Here is a 19369-nt window from a genome sequence, read left to right as displayed (position 1 = left end):
GTGGGTAGCCATGTTAGTAGTGTGCATACTAAGATTCTGTCATATAAACCATTGGCATATAGCTTATAATGTATGCGAACAGTATAGATCCTTGCTAATCCAAACTCCAATAATATGAACACTTGCTAATCCCAACAGTAGAAATGACTGTTCTATTAGGATATTTTGTGAACAAGTGTTTGTTCTATTAGAGTATTTGAATAGGGTTCTGTATATAGCCATTATTCTGAACAATTTCACTACATTGAGAACAGAGCTGTTCAGATTATTGAGGATCCACTGTTTAATAAATTGGTATAATATCCATTTTATTGTATTATTAGCTTACAATGTGTGACTGTTGTGCACACGTACAATGAAATTAAGTGATGGATAACTCTTAATCATTCTATGATAGTTCTTCTCTGTGTTGGCTGGTCCATCTGTTGCCCTATAATTTTGATAGCATACTTTAACATTGTTAGGAAGTTGTACTGAGCTTTCATGTCTTTGTATTGGTTGGTACTGGTGACATCAGCTTTATAATATTACCATGTATTTTGTGTATGTATACTGTGCACATGGCTTTCCCCTTGTTATCATTTAAACTGGAAAGTTAAAACCCATTGATTTATCAGAATTCCATTCAAATGCTCTAATAGAACATACACACTTAAACAAAATAATCTAATAGAACTGTCACTTTAGTTTGAATAATAGAGCATTTGTGTATCGATAGCTGAACATTAAAGGGACCACTGTACTAGGGTATGTGTGACCTATTAGAGTATTTTGTTATTACATGAACATTGTATTATAGTAAGTGTATGTTCTATAAGAGTAGTTGAACGTAACTCTATTATAAACAAATGGGCTTCATTTATTTGAACAAATGCACTTAACTGAACACTTTTAAGATTGAATTGAAACAGATGTTCAGATAGTGGAGGTCCTACTATATTTATTATACATCACAGTTAGACAAAGCAAATACAAATTGTTTTACACGTTAACAAATTTACTTGGTTATGTGTGACCCGGTCCTAGTAATAATAATAATAATAATAATAAACTATTACGTTTACCTGTTACATGTAGTTACGCATTAGTGCATAATTATTATATACAGTAACTGCATAATATCTGTTGGGAGTCATAAGTTTTCATTACACCCATGCAATTCTTCCAGCAACCAACTATTTTGGCTACATAAAGTGATTTAAAAATATATTATCAGATCATAATCAAATTTTCTACTAGCTATATTGTGCTGTAGCTTTATTTCAAGGTGCACAGTAACCATTTTATATATAGCACTACTCTGTGTTATTCATCACATTGTGAGTGTACAATAAATAATTTAACTGACACTCTGACAGTGATGATTTTAAAATGTGATAATTATAGATGATGTCACCATGTCTTCACAAGTAGATATGATCATTATTATAGTGAATGACTGTGCATGTTTATTATTATTAAATGCTATCCCACTAGGGACCTGTGAGAAGGCTAAAGCCTGTGAATACAGGGAGTCAGAAACATGTAACTGAAAAATGAAGAATACAGAAAAAATTCCAGACCCAGTAGTGACTTGATCCCCCGCAACATGCATTATTATAGTGAATGGCTGTGCATGTGCCAAATGTCAACCAATAAATGCTCCAAAACCTGTCCAGCATTTTATTCTAGATGTGACAATTTACAGATATTGTTTACACTCACTGGATCCAAATAATGGCATGATATTCATAACCCATTAAGCAATGGAATCTTACATTAAGTGATTAACTGAATCAATGACACATTCACTCGATCACCATAATAAATCAAATCACCAAATACTGTACCTCATTCCTTCAATCAATTAATCAACATTTCATTAAATATAGCTAGAATACTTGATTCCATCTTCATGTCTAGCTATATGCTTTACATCATGGCCACATGAATAATTTTCACCTTACTACAGTATAGCTGTTCCCATAGCATGTGCTCATTAAAAGTTGCATAAAAACTTGAAATTAATTACATGTTGGAAATTACAACCATAGTCCTAGTTTTGTTCTAATACAGGCATGTAAATAATACAGGTGACAGCAATATAATTATTATGTAGCTCATTAGACTGCACTATAGCTGCATATGTATTTAAAAAGTTACACCATCAAAAGTATTGATAGGAAGCTGTGCACACATAACTATTGAAGTATAAAAGGTGCCAAATGTCAGACTGTAATTATGTACTGTCAGTACATGATACAGTAAAAATGACTGGCTCCTTCTGTGTGATAGTTCTTGTCTTTGCAGCAGTCAATAGTGAATCAGCACTGATCCAAATGGTGGAGGATACTATCTTCAATAAACTGTCTATTACACCCTGTACCACTTTACTGTAACACAATGTAGTGTGCAATATTAATACATGATAGTCACAAACAATAGAGCACCTGTGTTATGTTTAATACAGAATACATTTTCTACATAACAGAATACATTACATACATGCTTTTTAAAAATTCTGTTTACTATAGCTATTATTTACAATGTGGCCGTAATTTTCACCTTGCAAAGTCACATTACTGTTCTCATACAGCAGCTGCAGCTCAAATGTTGCATAACAACTTGATGGAAACATTTCAACCACAGTACTAGTGCTGTACCAATACAGGCTTATTAGTACAGTTCCAGTACCAGCCAAAGAATGTGAATGTCCATTAGACTGTACTGAGTAGATGGCATAGTTGTTAAGAGCTATAAGTTACAGTACTTAATAATGGTATTCATTGAACATATTTCATGGTTAACTTGACATTTCAAGAAGTACATATGCATTAAAAGGATTACTCACACCTGTTCAATATTGAAAGGTATTGATGGGAAGCCACATGCAAGTAATGGAAGTGTATAAAAGGCTCTAACCTTCAAGCTGTGGTTATGTACTGTCAGTACCTGATACAGTGAAAATGACTGGCTCCTTCTGTGTGATAGTACTTGTCTTCACAGCAGTGACTAGTGGGTCAGCACTGATTAAAAAAGTGGAGGATGATTTCTACAAAGAACTGGGAATGACTGCAGAGTATCCAGCAGAGTCTTGCAGGGAGATATACAACAAGAATCCTGTTGGCCGTAACCAGTCAGGATATTACTGGATCAAATCATATGAAACAACAATGAAGGTATGTACCTTTAATAACACCATCAGGTCTATTAGTAACTTTTATTATGATGTATAGGTCTACTGTGACATGCACATGATCTGTGGCTGTATACAAGGTGGATGGATGAAGATTGCTGATGTACATGATGGTCAAAACTGTCCATCAACATGGAAAAGTTCAACTGTACCTGGCACCTCAATAAAAGTGTGTAGGTCTGGCAAAGATGCTGGTGGAGCTTACTCAGCTACCTATTCAACTGAGGGAGCTTGTGAAGGCTTTCAACATTTCTGTGGTAAAATAACTGGTTATCCAAAAGGCACTCCTGATGGGTTCAATCCAAGATGGATAGGTGGTAAGCAAATTGATGATCCTTACCTTGACGGCCTCTCCATTACATACGGTAAACCTCGCAAGCATCTGTGGAGCCTAGCAATGGGAAGCTGCCCTTGCTATAAAACTCCTGGGCCAAACCCTCCTGCTTTTGTTAGGGATTACTACTACTGTGGTGGTTCTGGTTCACAGCAAAATTACAGCCTTCCCGTTTGGGATGGTGAAAGTTGTTCTTCAGATAACAGTTGCTGTTCTCAAGCTGGTATGCCATACTTCTATCGACGACTCCCAGTGCCAGTCAAGGAAGACATTGAAGTGAGGATTTGTAACAATCAAGCATTTAGTGATGAAGGAGTTCTTGTTGGGACCATGGAGCTCTACGTCTTGTAGGAGTTGTTGGGACTTCTGTAGTTTGTAGCTATTAGTCATTAGCCCTGATCATGAACATTAGTAGTTTATAGCAGCTGCTGTTTTCTTAAATGACTGATAGGAATTTCATTTATAATTATGTTCATTATATGGAGTGTACAATGTTTTGTTTTGCGCTAGATATAATAACTAATTATAATCTTAAGTAGTAATAATATTTATCAGCAATTGTTTGCACCTATCAAAAATTATGTAACAATTAATTCATGGAGTTTCCTACATGAGTCATGTACTCAGTAATATAGCTTGTAGCTTTAAATCCCCATTTCCCACAAGCCATACTTAATTAAGAAACAACTTGAAATAATTTGAGCATTGATGTGATGCACTGAAGTTGAAATGGTAAGGGAAAAGCTATATACATCAGACCTAAACAATGTCAAGAAATCAAGGCTATAGCAATAAGCAGAGCGAAATTATGTTTGGCTGAAGGCAGGGTTAGTCAGTTAGGCCACATAACCCACCACCACCCACATCGTGTCATCATTAATGCATAGATAATATTTGAACCATTGTGGACTATAGATTAAGGTAGTAATAACTGTAGCTAGAGCAAACAAAGAATACTTGATTGAAAAGTACACAACTTCTAAAGAATAAAAACAGATCACAAGAAGTGTAAGAATACGTAGTGTATATGTTTGACACTCCTCTGTACACTTAACATCTTGATTGCCAATTTTTCCTCCAAGTAGCAGACACTACATCATCAATACAATAGGAAATTGCCTAAATTATGATATTATATCAGGCATCATCCCAATAAGGGGTAGGATAATGATATATGATAGCTGCATGTAATGAAATCCTGAATTGTGTGAAATAATATACAATATGATAGAAATTAAAACAAAGGAAGAAACATGGGCTGTTATTTATTAGTTGAAAACAGTTTGCAATGATAAATGTACAGATATACAGAACTCTGGGCTTGTGATAACAAGATACAGTAGGTGGGCATAATTTGCAGAGCACATCATACAGTAGCTATCTCTGTGCTTTGAATTAAAAAAAATTTCAACATCAGTTTTAATAAGGGACGAAAAATGTATTGCTAAAGCATATCGTCATGGAAACTTGATTCCAATAACAAATACTATATGGACACACATTATTATAGGCCATTTCATATACTTGTACAGTACTATACAATAACTGTACAATAGTAAACTGTACATATAGCTATGCGCTAATGGATTGCTACATACATGTCACAGGTGTGTAATACTGCAATGGCGGATCCAGGATGGGGCATTTGGGGCAAATGCCCCCCCCCCCCTTGGAAGAACTATACTTCTGATTAAAATACTAAATATTATATGTGCCAGGGCTAGATCAATTAGCTCATGAAATGATATGCACATTTTAGTAGCATTTAGTACAAATTCACCTGAAATCTAAGCAAACCAGTCAAACTAGCTGTGAAATTGTCCCTAGCACCTTCGTGCGTATTAAGCGCCTCTAAAAACAATTACTGTGTTGCTGTTGTGTAAGAGATTCATAGCCTTTTACACAGCTTTTAAGACTCCACAACTATCTGCAAAAGCCAAACTGTCAAAAATCAACAGTGAAACACTACTTAGTAGTGATTATTTGCTGCTTCAAAAATGCAGCAACTAACAAGAGAATCTGGCTTTCCCCAACCACCTACAACTCAGCCCATTTGTGCCCCTCCCCTTGCCAGCTCCTGGATCCGCCCCTGTACTGTAAGTGTGCCTAAAAGCAAACCACAACAATTGTAGTTTAATGGAGCATGATATTACCTGTGTGGGTTAGCAAGGGTAGTTATAATTTATATTTGAAAGAATGACAGTGGGTAAGAAATGCTCAAAAACATGATTAGACTAGAGACTGAAGATATGTGCAATAATAATCAAATATAATTTATCCAGCTGTCCGTTAAGCATGAAACATCTCTTACTTTGTCTATATCTTGAAATTAATTATAGCCAAGTGTACCACTGTCACAGTAAACTTTAAATATCTACTGTACCATTTGTACACTCACAATGTGATGAATAACACAGAACAGTGGTATACGTAAAACAACTTACAGTTCCAGAAAATATCACTTCCAATTTTAGATAAATGGATGTATGGATATATAAGAGTTGGATATCTGAGAGTCTACTGTACAACAATTTAACTAATGATTTAAAAATGTGATCAAGACACACGGTAGACTAGTGTGTCGTGCGGCCCAAGAAGCCGGCGCGCCACACCATGAGTATATTTACAGGAAGAAAGTAAACGCGATTTTCACACCTTTGTAGCTCCGTGATTCCTTATCCGAGTGAAACCAAAGTTGCTACAGAAGTGCCGGCTAGGTAGGGGAGTCCACATTCCAAATTTGAAGAAAATCGCTCCGTCCATTTCCGAGATACGATCGGCCAAGGTTTGGGTTTTTTTTCTTCGCTTTTTCTTCTTCTTCTACTTCTTCTTTTCGCACACTTTGCAAAATCCACCATAAAACACGAATTCGTGCTCCAATCGGGCTGAAATTTGGGCTCCTTCTGGATATAAAAGTCACAAAATAATAGATACTATATTTCATGAAATATATAAATACTGTATAAAGCAACCATCATTATTATGACACTAGTGGTATACTGCTTGTACTAGTGGTACTGCTGGTGCTAGAGGTACTACTGGTACTAGTGATACTGCTTGTACTAGTGGTACCACTGGTACTTCTAGTGGTACTGCTGGTACTAGGGGTACTGCTGGTACTAGTGGTACTGATAGTACCACTGGTACTAGTGGTACTGCTGGTATTACTTGTACTATTAGTACTACTGGTACTATTGGTACTGCTGATACTGATGGTACCACTGGTACTAGTGGTACTACTCGTACTGCTGTTATAGTGGTACTGCTGGTACTAGTGGTACTGCTGGTACTATTGGTACTGCTGGTACTAGTGGTACTGCTGGTACTAGTGGTACTGCTGGTACTAGTACTATTAGCACTACTGGTATTACTGGTACTGCTGTTACTACTGGTACTATTGTTACTACTGGTACTATTTGTACTGCTGGTACTACTGGTACTATTGGTACTGCTAGTACTACTGGTACTGATGGTACCACTGGTACTAATATTACTATTCGTACTGCTAGTACTAGTGGTATTGCTGGTACTAGTGGTACTGTTACGTGGTACTGCTGATACTAGTGGTACTGCTGGTAATAGTGGTACCGGTACTGCTGGTACTAATAGTACTGCTCGTACTACTTTCTATAAAGCACTTTCATATTTTTATGACTTCCTAGATACATTTTCTATTGATTTTACTTGTCAGGTTTATTGAGCAAGATATGATTGCTAATTTTAATGGCACTGTATCTAGAATGAATTAAGCAAATGTTGTAGCACATTTGGTGCTTTTATCATATAGCGAACGACTTTTTGCTTAGCCGCTCTAGATCTACTATAACAGTTAGGATTATTTTGTTCTAAAAGTAATGGTAGCTATTATAGTAGGGCTATCAAACTTAAATGAAACAAAGAAGTTTTTAAAATAAGCAAACTAAATAAAATCAAGAGAGCAAGTGATGATGGTTACTGAACATACGTAACTACAGTATGATATGCATAATGATGATAAGCGCTTGAGGGAGCGGTTATGGGATTGTTTAATCCTTTAGTTTTTCTGACATCAACTGTAACTTAGCAGATTTGTTAAATGGTTTGATTAATTTTGATTTGATTTATATATTTAACCTTCAAGCAATCAGCTACAGCTGTTCTTCCTTGCCCAGAGAAACACATCACATACACATAAGTAAACACCAAAACAATACAAACTTTGACCAAAGACACATCAACACAATTGCAAAGCACAAACAAACAAAAAAGATTACACACATACAATTAATAAAGTGAGTTACAAATTTCACAACACTGGTCAGGTTATCAAGCAATTGTAGGTAAAACTTAAATTCACAGAAGCTATTTTGTGACATAAACATGGTTGCTACGCAGCTAATTAAACTTTGGCAAAATTCCCAATGCCTACACCTGTCCAACAGCTGGAATATTGTTTTAGGTGTACAGGATAATCCAAAGGTAAACCATAGACCATTTTGCAAACTTCACCCTGCTGTCTGCCAGACTATAGGCAGATTGCACTGTACAGTGGAATCTGTCTTAGCAGCCACTTGTATAGAAGGCCACTTTTGTATACATATAAAGTCCAAATAATATAGTAAGGCTATTTATGCCATTTAAATGAGGACTCACAACCATCTTTAATGTAACAATCCAGTTTCTATCTAACTGATTTACTCCTCATCAGTTTGGTTTTTTAATCATGCAGGTAGATCAACTATATGTTATTATTATACAGCAACTTCTGCTATTCATCATTGAAACAAAACAATTGAACAAGGGATCTGATTCTGTGTGATGTTATATATTTGAACTTTAAGAACTGAAGTGTTTGACCATGTTAACCCCTATTGCACAAAATAAAATCTTATAAGCTGGAACATAAATTTAAATGGTCTGTAGCATATTTATTTTTAAAATTACTACCATCAATATGTCTGCATTAACAACACCTATACTATGAGCTCCTCCCTGTTTTATCAGGGGTTCCACAGGACAGTATCTTGGGCCTATTATTCCTTGTTCTGTTTGTTAACGTATAGTGATCTACCGAACTACCTTCGGTTTTGTCTATCCCAGTGATGTACATTGGTGGGCTTAAAATTTGTGCAGACAGTGCAGTGGTATCCAATACTGTGCAGCGATGTGGGAAAATGCAAACTAGAGACTAGTGCAAACTGAAACCACATCTGTGAGTAAGTGAGTAACTTCAGCAATTGTGTTTTTTATGCTGCATGTTGAATACCAATGATGACTTGTGAAAAGCACACCAGTAAGTTAGAAGTTTCTTTTCACACTCTTGCTGTAGCAAAGTCCATACTCCACCTCTAGCTCCATTATTGACACTTTAACCATCTGTTGCAATACCACATATTTTTCTTTGCATCTTGTTCCCAAAATTACTGAATGCATTCTTTACTGCTCCCACAACACTACTGGCACCTCGTTCTGCAGGTTTTTCAGTTGACACAGTGCTGTGACTAAATCATTTTCTTTAATCTAAATCACAGCTACAGCTATCTACATGACCATAACCTTTACAGATACAGCCAAACTTCCAGTCAATTCAAAGTTAAAGAAAGATATTATAGCAATGCACATGATGATGCACTGGGTTAGTGTACTGTGCAATATTATGGCTTGAATTCTCCTTCTATCCTGTACCAGCAGTACCACTAGTACCAGCAGTGCCACTACTACCAGTAGTACCAGAGGTATCAGTAGTACCAACAGTACCACTAGTATATACCACCAGTACCACCAGTACCAATAGCACCAGCAGTACCCACTGCTTGAAGTTTCTTAGTTTACTAGAGTAGTATATCTCCAGTATATGGAACAGTTAATTGATTGGTATTTTAGTAGTTTTTCAGTAAACCCGCATTCACTGATGTTTTACTGAGAGTTTAAAACTTAGTAAAACAATTATGTTCCATATACTTAAAGTTACTGACGTTTTACTGTCAGTATAACTGGGTACAACTACAGTAAAGCAACTTAACAAATTAGTAAACTAAGAACCTTCAAGCAGTGACCACTACTATCAGTAGTACAAGCAGTACCACTAGTACTAGCAGTACCACTAATACCAATAGAACCAGCAGTACCACTAGTACCACCAGTACCACCAGTACCAATAGCACCAGCAGTACCACTACTATCAGTAGTACCAGCAGTACCACTAGTACCAGCAGTACCACTAGTACCAGCAGTACCACTAGTACCAATAGTATCAGTAGTACCACCAGTACCACCAGTACCAATAGCACCAGCAGTACCACTACTATCAGTAGTACCAGCAGTACCACTAGTACCAGCAGTACCACTAATACCAATAGAACCAGCAGTACCACTAGTGCCAATAGTACCAGCAGTACTATGAGTACCGGCAGCACCACCAGTTCCAGCAGTACTACTAGTACCAGCAGTACCAATAGTACCAGCAGTACCACTAGTACCAACAGTACCACCAGTACCACTAGTACCAACAGTACCACTAGTATCAACAGTACCAGCAGTACCAGTAGTACCAGCAGTACTATGAGTACCAGCAGTACCACTAATACCAATAGAACCAGCAGTACCACTAGTGCCAATAGTACCAGCAGTACTATGAGTACCAGCAGCACCACCAGTTCCAGCAGTACCACTAGTACCAGCAGTACCACCAGCACCACTAGTACCAGCAGTACCACTAGTACCAATAGTACCAGCAGTACCACTAGTACCAACAGTACCACCAGTACCACTAGTACCAACAGTACCACTAGTACCAACAGTACCACTAGTACCAACAGTACCACCAGTACCACTAGTACCAACAGTACCACTAGTACCAATAGTACCAGCAGTACCACTAGTACCAACAGTACCACCAGTACCACTAGTACCAGCAGTACCAATAGTACCAGCAGTACCAATAGTACCAGCAGTACCACTAGTACCAGCAGTACCACTAGAGTAAGCCACCGATGTTCGGCCACCAGGAATTTTCGGACACTCGTACGCAGAAACTATGCAACGTATTCCCTTGCATTTTGCATTGCTATTACCTTAGACCCTCACCATTTAGTCCACCAAGTTTGTAGGATTTCTTCAAGGACTGTGTGTTTGGCGAGCCAATAAGCATGTGTCCGAATCGCACGAAGTTTGAATGCACGGATTTGAATGAAATTTGGCATGCAGCTAGGGTAATCACTAAAGGTTCAGCCCACCAAGTTTCAGCATATAAATCGATTGTACGTCTCAGTAATTATTAAATCTGTAAGCGCATGTAGGCGTATCAAATATCGGACATATATTTTCGCAAAAAACTACAACTGCTGATTAAATTTTTGAGCAAATTCAGATGATTTCAGCTTTTACACACTATAAAGAGCAAACAAATCACAACTGATTGTTATTTGTGAACTCATATATATTGTGACAGTCTGCAACTGCTCAGCTGACAAACTAGCTATGCACAGAGGGCCACAAACACCTGTTGCATAGCCATAACAAGCTGTAAAACCTTTATTGGGAATATTCTCACATGAGAAATGACACAGCATGTAAGAATTGTGGAGCTTTTTACTATATCTAAGTGACTGTTCTATTAGAGTAGTTCATTTTGCCTGACTGTTTTATTAGAGTATCTTGTCTTCTTATTCAAATTATGAGAAGCCACTAAATAAAACTGATACTACATCATGTGAGAAACCATTGCTTACAACTAAGATAAAATTTGTAGAGTGTTTTATTTATGGTAGATCCTTAATTTTAGAACCTGCGGTCTTGATACTTTCTTGCTCCTTCCAAGTAGCTATAATAACTTAAAATAAATTTAAAAGGGGTACTGAAGCCACTTGAAAGTGCATGGGTATAGCTATGCCCTGACTGATGAATTTTTACATGCCACTCTTCCTTACAAAGTCATGCATATGGCAACTACAATAGATGTACATCTAAGTAATTTGGTATATGCCTTTCTTCAGTCCAACACCTAGTAGTTAGATAAATGTAATTTTATAAATAACTATCTTACGGCTACTAGTGGTAAAACTCTGCACCCTCAGGACTGTAATAATATTGTAATTATTATTATTTTACTGTATAGCCTGTATTGCATGTGGCATATGTACAGTTCTGTAAATTGTTAAAATAAAGTATATAAATAAATAGAAAACTTAATGTTGGTTAAACAATGTATGGCCTCTCAAATGACATTTATTAGCAATATCTGATCACATTGTAAGTATAAAGACAAGATATACTCTACAACAGTCAGGCAAAATGAACTACTCTAATAGAACAGTCACTTAGATATAGTAAAATTCTCTTCACAATTCTTGCATGCTGTATCATTTCTCATGTGAGAATATTCGCAATAAAGGTTTTACAGCTTGTTATGGTTATGCAACAGGTGTTTGTGGCTCTCTGTGCATAGCTAGTTTTGTCAGCTGAGCAGTTGCAGACTGTCACAAGATACATGAGCTCTCAAATAACAATCAGTTGTGATTTGTTTGCTCTTTATAGTGTGTAAAAGCTGAAATCATCTGAATTTGCTCAAAAATTTAATCAGCATTTGTATTTTTTCGCGAAAATATACGTCCGATATTTGATACGCCTACATGCGCTTACGGATTTAATAATTACTGAGGCGTACAATCGTTTTATAAGCTGAAACTTGGTGGGCTGCACCTTGAGTGATTACCCTAGCTGCATACCAAATGTCGTTCAAATCCGTGCATTTATTGTGCTTTGCGAGCTACAGTCCGAAAATCCATACTTTTGGCCAAAACGTCGTGCGATTCGGACACATGCGTATTTGCTCGCCAAACACACAGTCCTTGATGAAATCCTACGAAACTTGGTGGACTAAATGGTAAGGGTCTAAGGTAATAGCAATGCAAAATACAAGGGAATACGTTTCATAGTTTCTGCGTACGAGTGTCCGAAAATTCCTGGTGGCCGAACATCGGTGGCTTACTCTAGTACCAGCAGTACCACTAGTACCAATAGTACCAGCAGTACCACTAGTACCAGCAGTACTACCAGTACCAGCAGTACCACTAGTACCAATAGTATCAGCAGTACCACTAGTACCACTAGTACCACTAGTACCAGCAGTACTACCAGTACCAGCAGTACCACTAGTACCAATAGTATCAGCAGTACCACTAGTACCACTAGTACCACTAGTACCAGCAGTACTACCAGTACCAGCAGTACCACTAGTACCAATAGTATCAGCAGTACCACTAGTACCACTAGTACCAGCAGTACTACCAGTACCAGCAGTACCACTAGTACCAATAGTACCAGCAGTACCACTAGTACCAGCAGTACCAATAGTACCAGCAGTACCACTAGTACCAGCAGTACCACTAGTACCAGCAGTACCACTAGTACCAGCAGTACCACTAGTACCAGCAGTACCACTAGTACCAGCAGTACTACCAGTACCAGCAGTACCACTAGTACCAATAGTACCAGCAGTACCACTAGTACCAGCAGTACCACTAGTACCGGCAGTACCACTAATACCAGCAGTATCACTAGTACAAGCAGTATACCACTAGTGTGATAATAATGATGGTTGCTTTATACAGTATTTATATATTTCATGAAATATGGTGTCTATTATTTCTTGACTTTTATATCCAGAAGGAGCCGAAATTTGGCACACGTAAAGGGCTCAGTAAGGAAAATCTCAATAACAAGTTTGGTAGGAATCCGATGAACATTCACCGAGTTATGACCGATTATTTGCGTAAAATAAGGTCGAAGGTCTGTCACGCCCACAGGGTAAACCGCTTGAAGGAATGAGCTGAAAATTGCTATGTAGATGGAGTAACTATTGTAGGAGTGCCTTTTTGTGGTTTGAAAGGAATCCAGTTAAAGGCCATCGAGATATGACACAAAACCCAACCTGTGTCACAATTACGTGATCGATTTTTATGAATAAAAAACTATTAGTTTTCACGCTTACTAGGGGTCATACATACATTGGCGTATAATGACAAATATTGTCTTTATGCCTAAAGACAAGATTTTACGCCAATGATTTCTTTAACCCTAAAGGAAAGATTTTACGCCAAGCTTGTCATTAAGTACTTAATGACAAGCCTTTACGCCACTGTCATTGGCATAAAATGCATTGTGAAAGTAACTTTACTGGGAAGTGCACTTTAAAGGGAAGATTTTACGCCAAGCAATTAAAAACAAAGAATTTATGTGACTATTCTTACTAATCACGTGACGCCTACCTAATATTACATAACTGTACCTGTAAGTATCCGTATTCTACCGTTTCATCATTCTTTCATTGCTCACCACAAATGTGCTGCCGAGGGGCGGGCGCCGCTATACATTAATGAATAATAATTTGTATTAGTAGCCTTTCTTTAACTGCTTCCTCCAGATAGTACTTTCATTCTATTGCAATAAAAAGGGTTTAGCAGCTGAGGTGATCTTTAAATAGAACAAATAATTGTGCGCATGCGTCATTTTTGGTGCAATGTGTGCGAAGCTGGAGTCGAAAAAGGCGATATACAAGGTGCTTTTTAGTGATTACACAGTTGTCTAAAGCTAATTTGTATTATAAACTTTGTAGACCTGGATAAATAATGCGTTAGCTGTAGTAGAGAAAGTGAATTGGTGTACTGTAGTGACTGCTGTGAGACCAGATGTAACTAGTGTAATGTTCTGTGGCATAAACACCCAAAGCGAGTTTCACACAGTTTCAATTTGCAGGTAAGTATTTAGCTCCTTGCTGGTGCAGTGTATCCTTTGATAATGAACTCCGTTAGTCTTTGCAAAGATGAAACATTAGACACCTTTGCAGATTCTGGTGTTCTAATAAAGATAAGCTACTAATATTACTGTTGTCATTATATCAATATGTAATAAATACATTAATATTATTAAAAGAGTATTAGTCACTATTGTGTGAACATACATACAGATAATGTTTAAGTAGCAACTGTCAGTTCTTTGCTAGGCCTACGGTTATAATGATACCACATTTTATGGCCAATTTGTGTGATATTTATTGCCGATACTACTGAGCTGTAACTGAAATTTTAACAGCTTGTAAATAATTACACAGCCACCTTTAGTAGCTGTTATTTACAAAATATTATTGGTATAGACTTCGTGATATTGGTACCGATACAAGTGTAGTATTGGTATACAGTAGACTCTATATTCTTTGGCAAAATATATTGCTAGTAAAAAGCTTTCACTGTTTACCTACTTTTAACAGGATTGATTTGAGTAATTAGACAATGGCATGCATAAAATACTTGATAATTGCAAAGTATGCAGGGCTTTATTTAATTTCTTACATGATGAATACCTATAGCCACAAACATGACAAACAAATTGTATTCTTTCAGCTATAATCACAAACCATTGTCTAAGACATGCATTGGTAGGATTCTTCAGTGGATAGACACCCCTCAGGAATGATGTAATAATCACCTCAGCTCCGCCTTGGTGATTATTACATTATTCCTTCAGGGTCGCTTATCCACAGAAGAATCCTAAAACACATGGCAGGTACCAGTACAAATTCATTTCATTGTCAGTTATTTATAATCTCATGTAGAAAACCATAGGTTGTTTGTAGATTGTGGTATGTTAAGTATCTACATGGATCAGTCCCACTGTGGTAATGATATACTGCTAATATGGACTGTAGTTGTTTACTGTTACCATCCATAGTGTGGACCATAGAGCAGCATTCAAAGAAACAATATGATGCTTAGTGATGCACTGATAAGAGATTTTGTCAATTAGCCGATATTGAAATTCACATAATAGTGGCCAATACTGATAACCGATCTGATATTTATGTTCACCAAAATTCTAGGTAAAATTGTGGTTTTAAAACACATATTGTTAGGAAAATAGTATTATCCGGGTCTGTAAAATATTGGCGAAGTAATCAGCTAAAAGTATAATGCAGAAATGTGGCCGATATACCAATGTCTGAGTATTCACCAATTAATCAGTGCATCACTAAAGATGCTTTATTCTTTTGCCTGATGAAAAACTCTGCACATGTACCAGCATGTGATAGGACAGGTATGAGACTACATACAGTTTGCACCTGTGTGGTAAATTGTCATAGGGATATGTACATTACTTGGCTTAGCTATATAGCTACATAAAGTTCTAGTGTTCAGTTTACTTAAGTACAGTGAAATCTTGTTAATAGGGCCAGCTTTGGGACCCACAATAAGTGGCCCTATTAGTGAGATGGGCTTATTAAATTAATCCAGCCATGAACAAGTGGCCTTATTATCAAAGTTTTCAACAAATCAACACCTGGCTATAGTTGCTGTAACAGCTATATACATATACTACAGGTTTCATCATAATGCTCAGATAGGGTTATTCATTACTTGAGGCATAATGGCAGCTAAAAGCATGAAGCAAATTCTAAACTATTGTCATAGATTTGGCAGATACTCAGGAGCAGCAACTTTTGCAGTGATACGATGATTGTTTGTTCAGCTGGCCCCTTTATTAAGGGAATGTTGTGTTAGTTTTATCAGTTTGATCCTGCAGTATGTGGCCACTGGCATTATTAATGATGTGGCCCTATTAACGAAACTTAAATCAATAGAAGATACTGTACATCTGGACTTTCTGGACCTGGCCACTATAACAAGGTGGCCTTATAGAGGACAATCCATACTTGACTTCTTGCCAGTTACAATGTGGTCAAGGATTAGGTTATCAACCTGGTTCAGTTGATATTTCTGGCAGTAGTTATGATCGCATTGATCACAACAGGGAGAAAATTTTACGAGACACATGTGTCTTATCAACTGTAGTTGGTGAAATGGAAAAGATTGCTGACAAAGTGGATCGTAAAGATGCTGCTAATGGAGGGTCAAGTGCATTGTCAGAGGCATATAAGAAGCTTGGAATACCTTACATGAGGGATTATGCAATTTCTTCATCAATCACCTACCAGTTTATAATGAGCCCATTGCTGTGCAAACTGTTGGCAGAAGCTGACTTCCTTGAAACCAACATGACATATAATGAAAACACAGAACTCGCTTACCTTTTCAATGCCACTGTGTTTGACTATACAACAATAAAATGGGCAATTGTGGCCTGAATGAGAGGTAACAGGGAATCATCTGAATTTAATTGTTTAGCTTTCAAGTTCATGTTTTATAGATGTCAACAGGAGTATTCCCATTTTAAGGTGGGTGAAACTCTTAAAGGAATCATAGTTATTAGTTGATTGGAGTGATACCAAATCCAAAGGATTGCACGAAGTGATGGTGAAGAAACTGCTGAACTGGTACTGAAATTCTGTAGTGTTCATGGGATAAGATCTTACCAGAGAGTAGCAGAAAGGGTGTACTGCAGTGTTTCAAAGGGAAACAGAAGAGCAGCGGTTGAGGCCTTCTGCTTAATTGCAAAGAATATAATGATTGTAGCAGAAAGCAGCATGTACTACAATTGCTTGATGTGTTGCATGACACAGGAATCATCAATTGAACAGCTTTGCATACCACTCTCTGAAGAGCAAATCGCAATTGTTTCTGGCTGTGATTGGTCAGGTGCCAAGCATTGGGTGGAATGGTGGACAAGAGAAAGCCATTTACGAATGTTGAGTAAACCATTTGCAAAGATGGTTCCAGGTGTATGGAACAAAGCACAAAGAATCACCAATGGTGTAGAAAGAAGCAATTCCTTAGCTAAGGATGGTGACAGCAGAAAAAAAATCTCTGTTTTGTGCAATGCAGTCTTTGTATGAAGAAGATAACATTTTTGTTCAGCAGTATATTGCAGCTGACGGTGGATCGAAAATAACCTATCGATCAGAAGCATCTGAGGAACAGTGAATGAAGGCTGCAGTCAAAAGAAAGGCACAGCAATGGTGGTAAGGATAGTGCAGCAAGTTGGGGACCACCAGATAAGAAACAGCATTTTGACAACAGCCAGCAGCAGAAAATAACTAAGAATGAAAATTTGGTAATTGATAATGGAGGGAGGCATGAAGTGGAAGTTCAATATCATGATGGCATATGGTACAGAGGATGGCTGTCAACTGTTAACCTTATCACAGGAAAATAGGTAGTCCGATTTTACAATGATGATGAGACAACAAAAGTTAATTTCCCTGACAAATATGTGTGACTTGTCAACCAGAAGTAACTTGTGATTTTTGAACAGGATAGTTTACTTCTATCACTTTGTTAATGATTGATTAGTAGTTTGTCACCAAAGCAGTGTGTTAATATTTGTATGCATTGTTAACCAAAAGTTGTTTGCATTATAATTAATTGGTCCTCTTATTATTATTATTAATTGAACTATTGCATCATACCTTAATTAATTGTGGACATATATATAGTAAGTTGTAAGTTGTATCATGATGCTGGAGTGCATAGACAATTGTTAGGAAATAGCATTCACTGACTCCTTATTATTGTATGCATTTCAGCAGATATACATAAATCCATTGTTTCAGCTTGATGTGTCATATATGTTTTCTACATTATTTATACATCTTTGGCATCATTTTGAAATTATGTAAAAGCAGTTATTATGTTTTTTTGTTTTTTTGTTTGTGTACTATTTCCATGTTAAGCAATTAGCTATGTTTCTGATTTCCTTTTATTTACAGGCCTGCATAATAGTCTTATCACATGTCCCTAGTAGGATAGCACCTACTATGTAGTTTACTGTGTTTATATGGCTTTTCAAAATGACAGGGTGGAATCAAAAGGCATAGCCTGTACAAGGATGCTTTCCTACATGCAAGTAAAGTACAAGGTAGTGTAAGCAATCAATTTTCGACACTCTTATTGCTTCAAACACTACCTTTGCTTTAAACATTTCTCAGACACAAATTTTGGCAAACATATTCCACTTGATATTGTATAAGTTTTGCAGTACCCTAAGTTTGATGTCAATGGCTCCCTCCTTTGACTAGAAACAGTTGAAAAGGTGAGGAGACAAAATAATCAGTTACCATCACCATGACTCAATTGTGACCGGGCCTGCGAAAATGGCATGTAGGAACAAACTACACCCGATCACTCTACTGGTTGTATCTCACTACTGGAAAGGAATGTTTGTATTCTGTAACTTGCATCATAAAACTTATTAAATGCTTACTAAGGACTAAAATTGCATTGTCATAGCAAAATGGTACATAAGGTTATGAGTGATCAAAGTTTGAAAAAGTAGGCAAAAATCATGAGCTCACATGCCCTATTTTTGCGGGCCCAGTCACAATTATCGGAGCTCACATATATTTGTGTTTCACATATCAGAAGATTATCTGACCACTGGCTAAATTTCTAAAGCCATCAAAAATTTGATAAAATTCCCATGTAACTATGAGTTCCTAACCGGCATCCATGCAAATTTTCAGCATGTAAACTTGTGTAACACAAGAGTTATGAATTATTTTGTAAAAATGCACACAAATTGTTTGATAGTTCAACACACAATGATCATTTAACAGTTTTACAGCAACTAACAGTGAAACCAGTTCCTTGCCAATGCTAAATCCTCTTTGCTTTATTCTTGATATCATGGGTGCTTTTATAGATAGCGCTATATCGTGTGATGAAAGGCTTGCTCGAAGTCCAATGTAGCACACTATGCATCTTATTAATTTATTATGCGGTAGTACATTATTCTGGACTATATTTTCACTAACCTCTGTTTTCAGTACAACTGCTATATCCACTTAAATCACGAGTTAGGCTCAAAAGTTCAACCATCAAGTTTAAAAGTAGCTGTGCTGTGTTTTACTTTGATATTTTCAGTGAATGCTGGCCTTAATATTTTGCCTTGGCTTGTTTCCTTTATTGTTTGGTGATCAACATTGATTCAGA

The 19369-nt window shown here is 37.0% G+C and overlaps 1 protein-coding gene across 2 annotated transcripts in view; it reads left to right on the top strand.

Moving 5' to 3' along the window:
- Positions 1–2552: 2552 nt before the first annotated feature.
- LOC136261712 (uncharacterized) overlaps positions 2553–19369 on the top strand; it is a 39482-nt gene continuing 22665 nt past the window's right edge. Inside the window, exons 1-2 of one of the 2 annotated variants that reach the window (XM_066055773.1) lie at positions 2860–3158; positions 3216–4044. In XM_066055773.1, coding sequence (XP_065911845.1) covers positions 2946–3158; positions 3216–3860 — 858 coding nt within the window. In that variant the 5' untranslated portion in view covers positions 2860–2945 and the 3' untranslated portion in view covers positions 3861–4044. Of the gene's footprint in view, positions 3159–3215; positions 4045–19369 lie in introns of those variants that run through there. The other variant, XM_066055768.1, reaches the window with a different exon arrangement.

This window comes from Dysidea avara, chromosome 1 (assembly GCF_963678975.1).
Source record: "Dysidea avara chromosome 1, odDysAvar1.4, whole genome shotgun sequence".
Taxonomy (NCBI): domain Eukaryota; kingdom Metazoa; phylum Porifera; class Demospongiae; order Dictyoceratida; family Dysideidae; genus Dysidea; species Dysidea avara.
The sequence above is the reverse complement of the archived record's forward strand: the minus strand, read 5'-3'. Positions and strand labels throughout refer to the sequence as shown.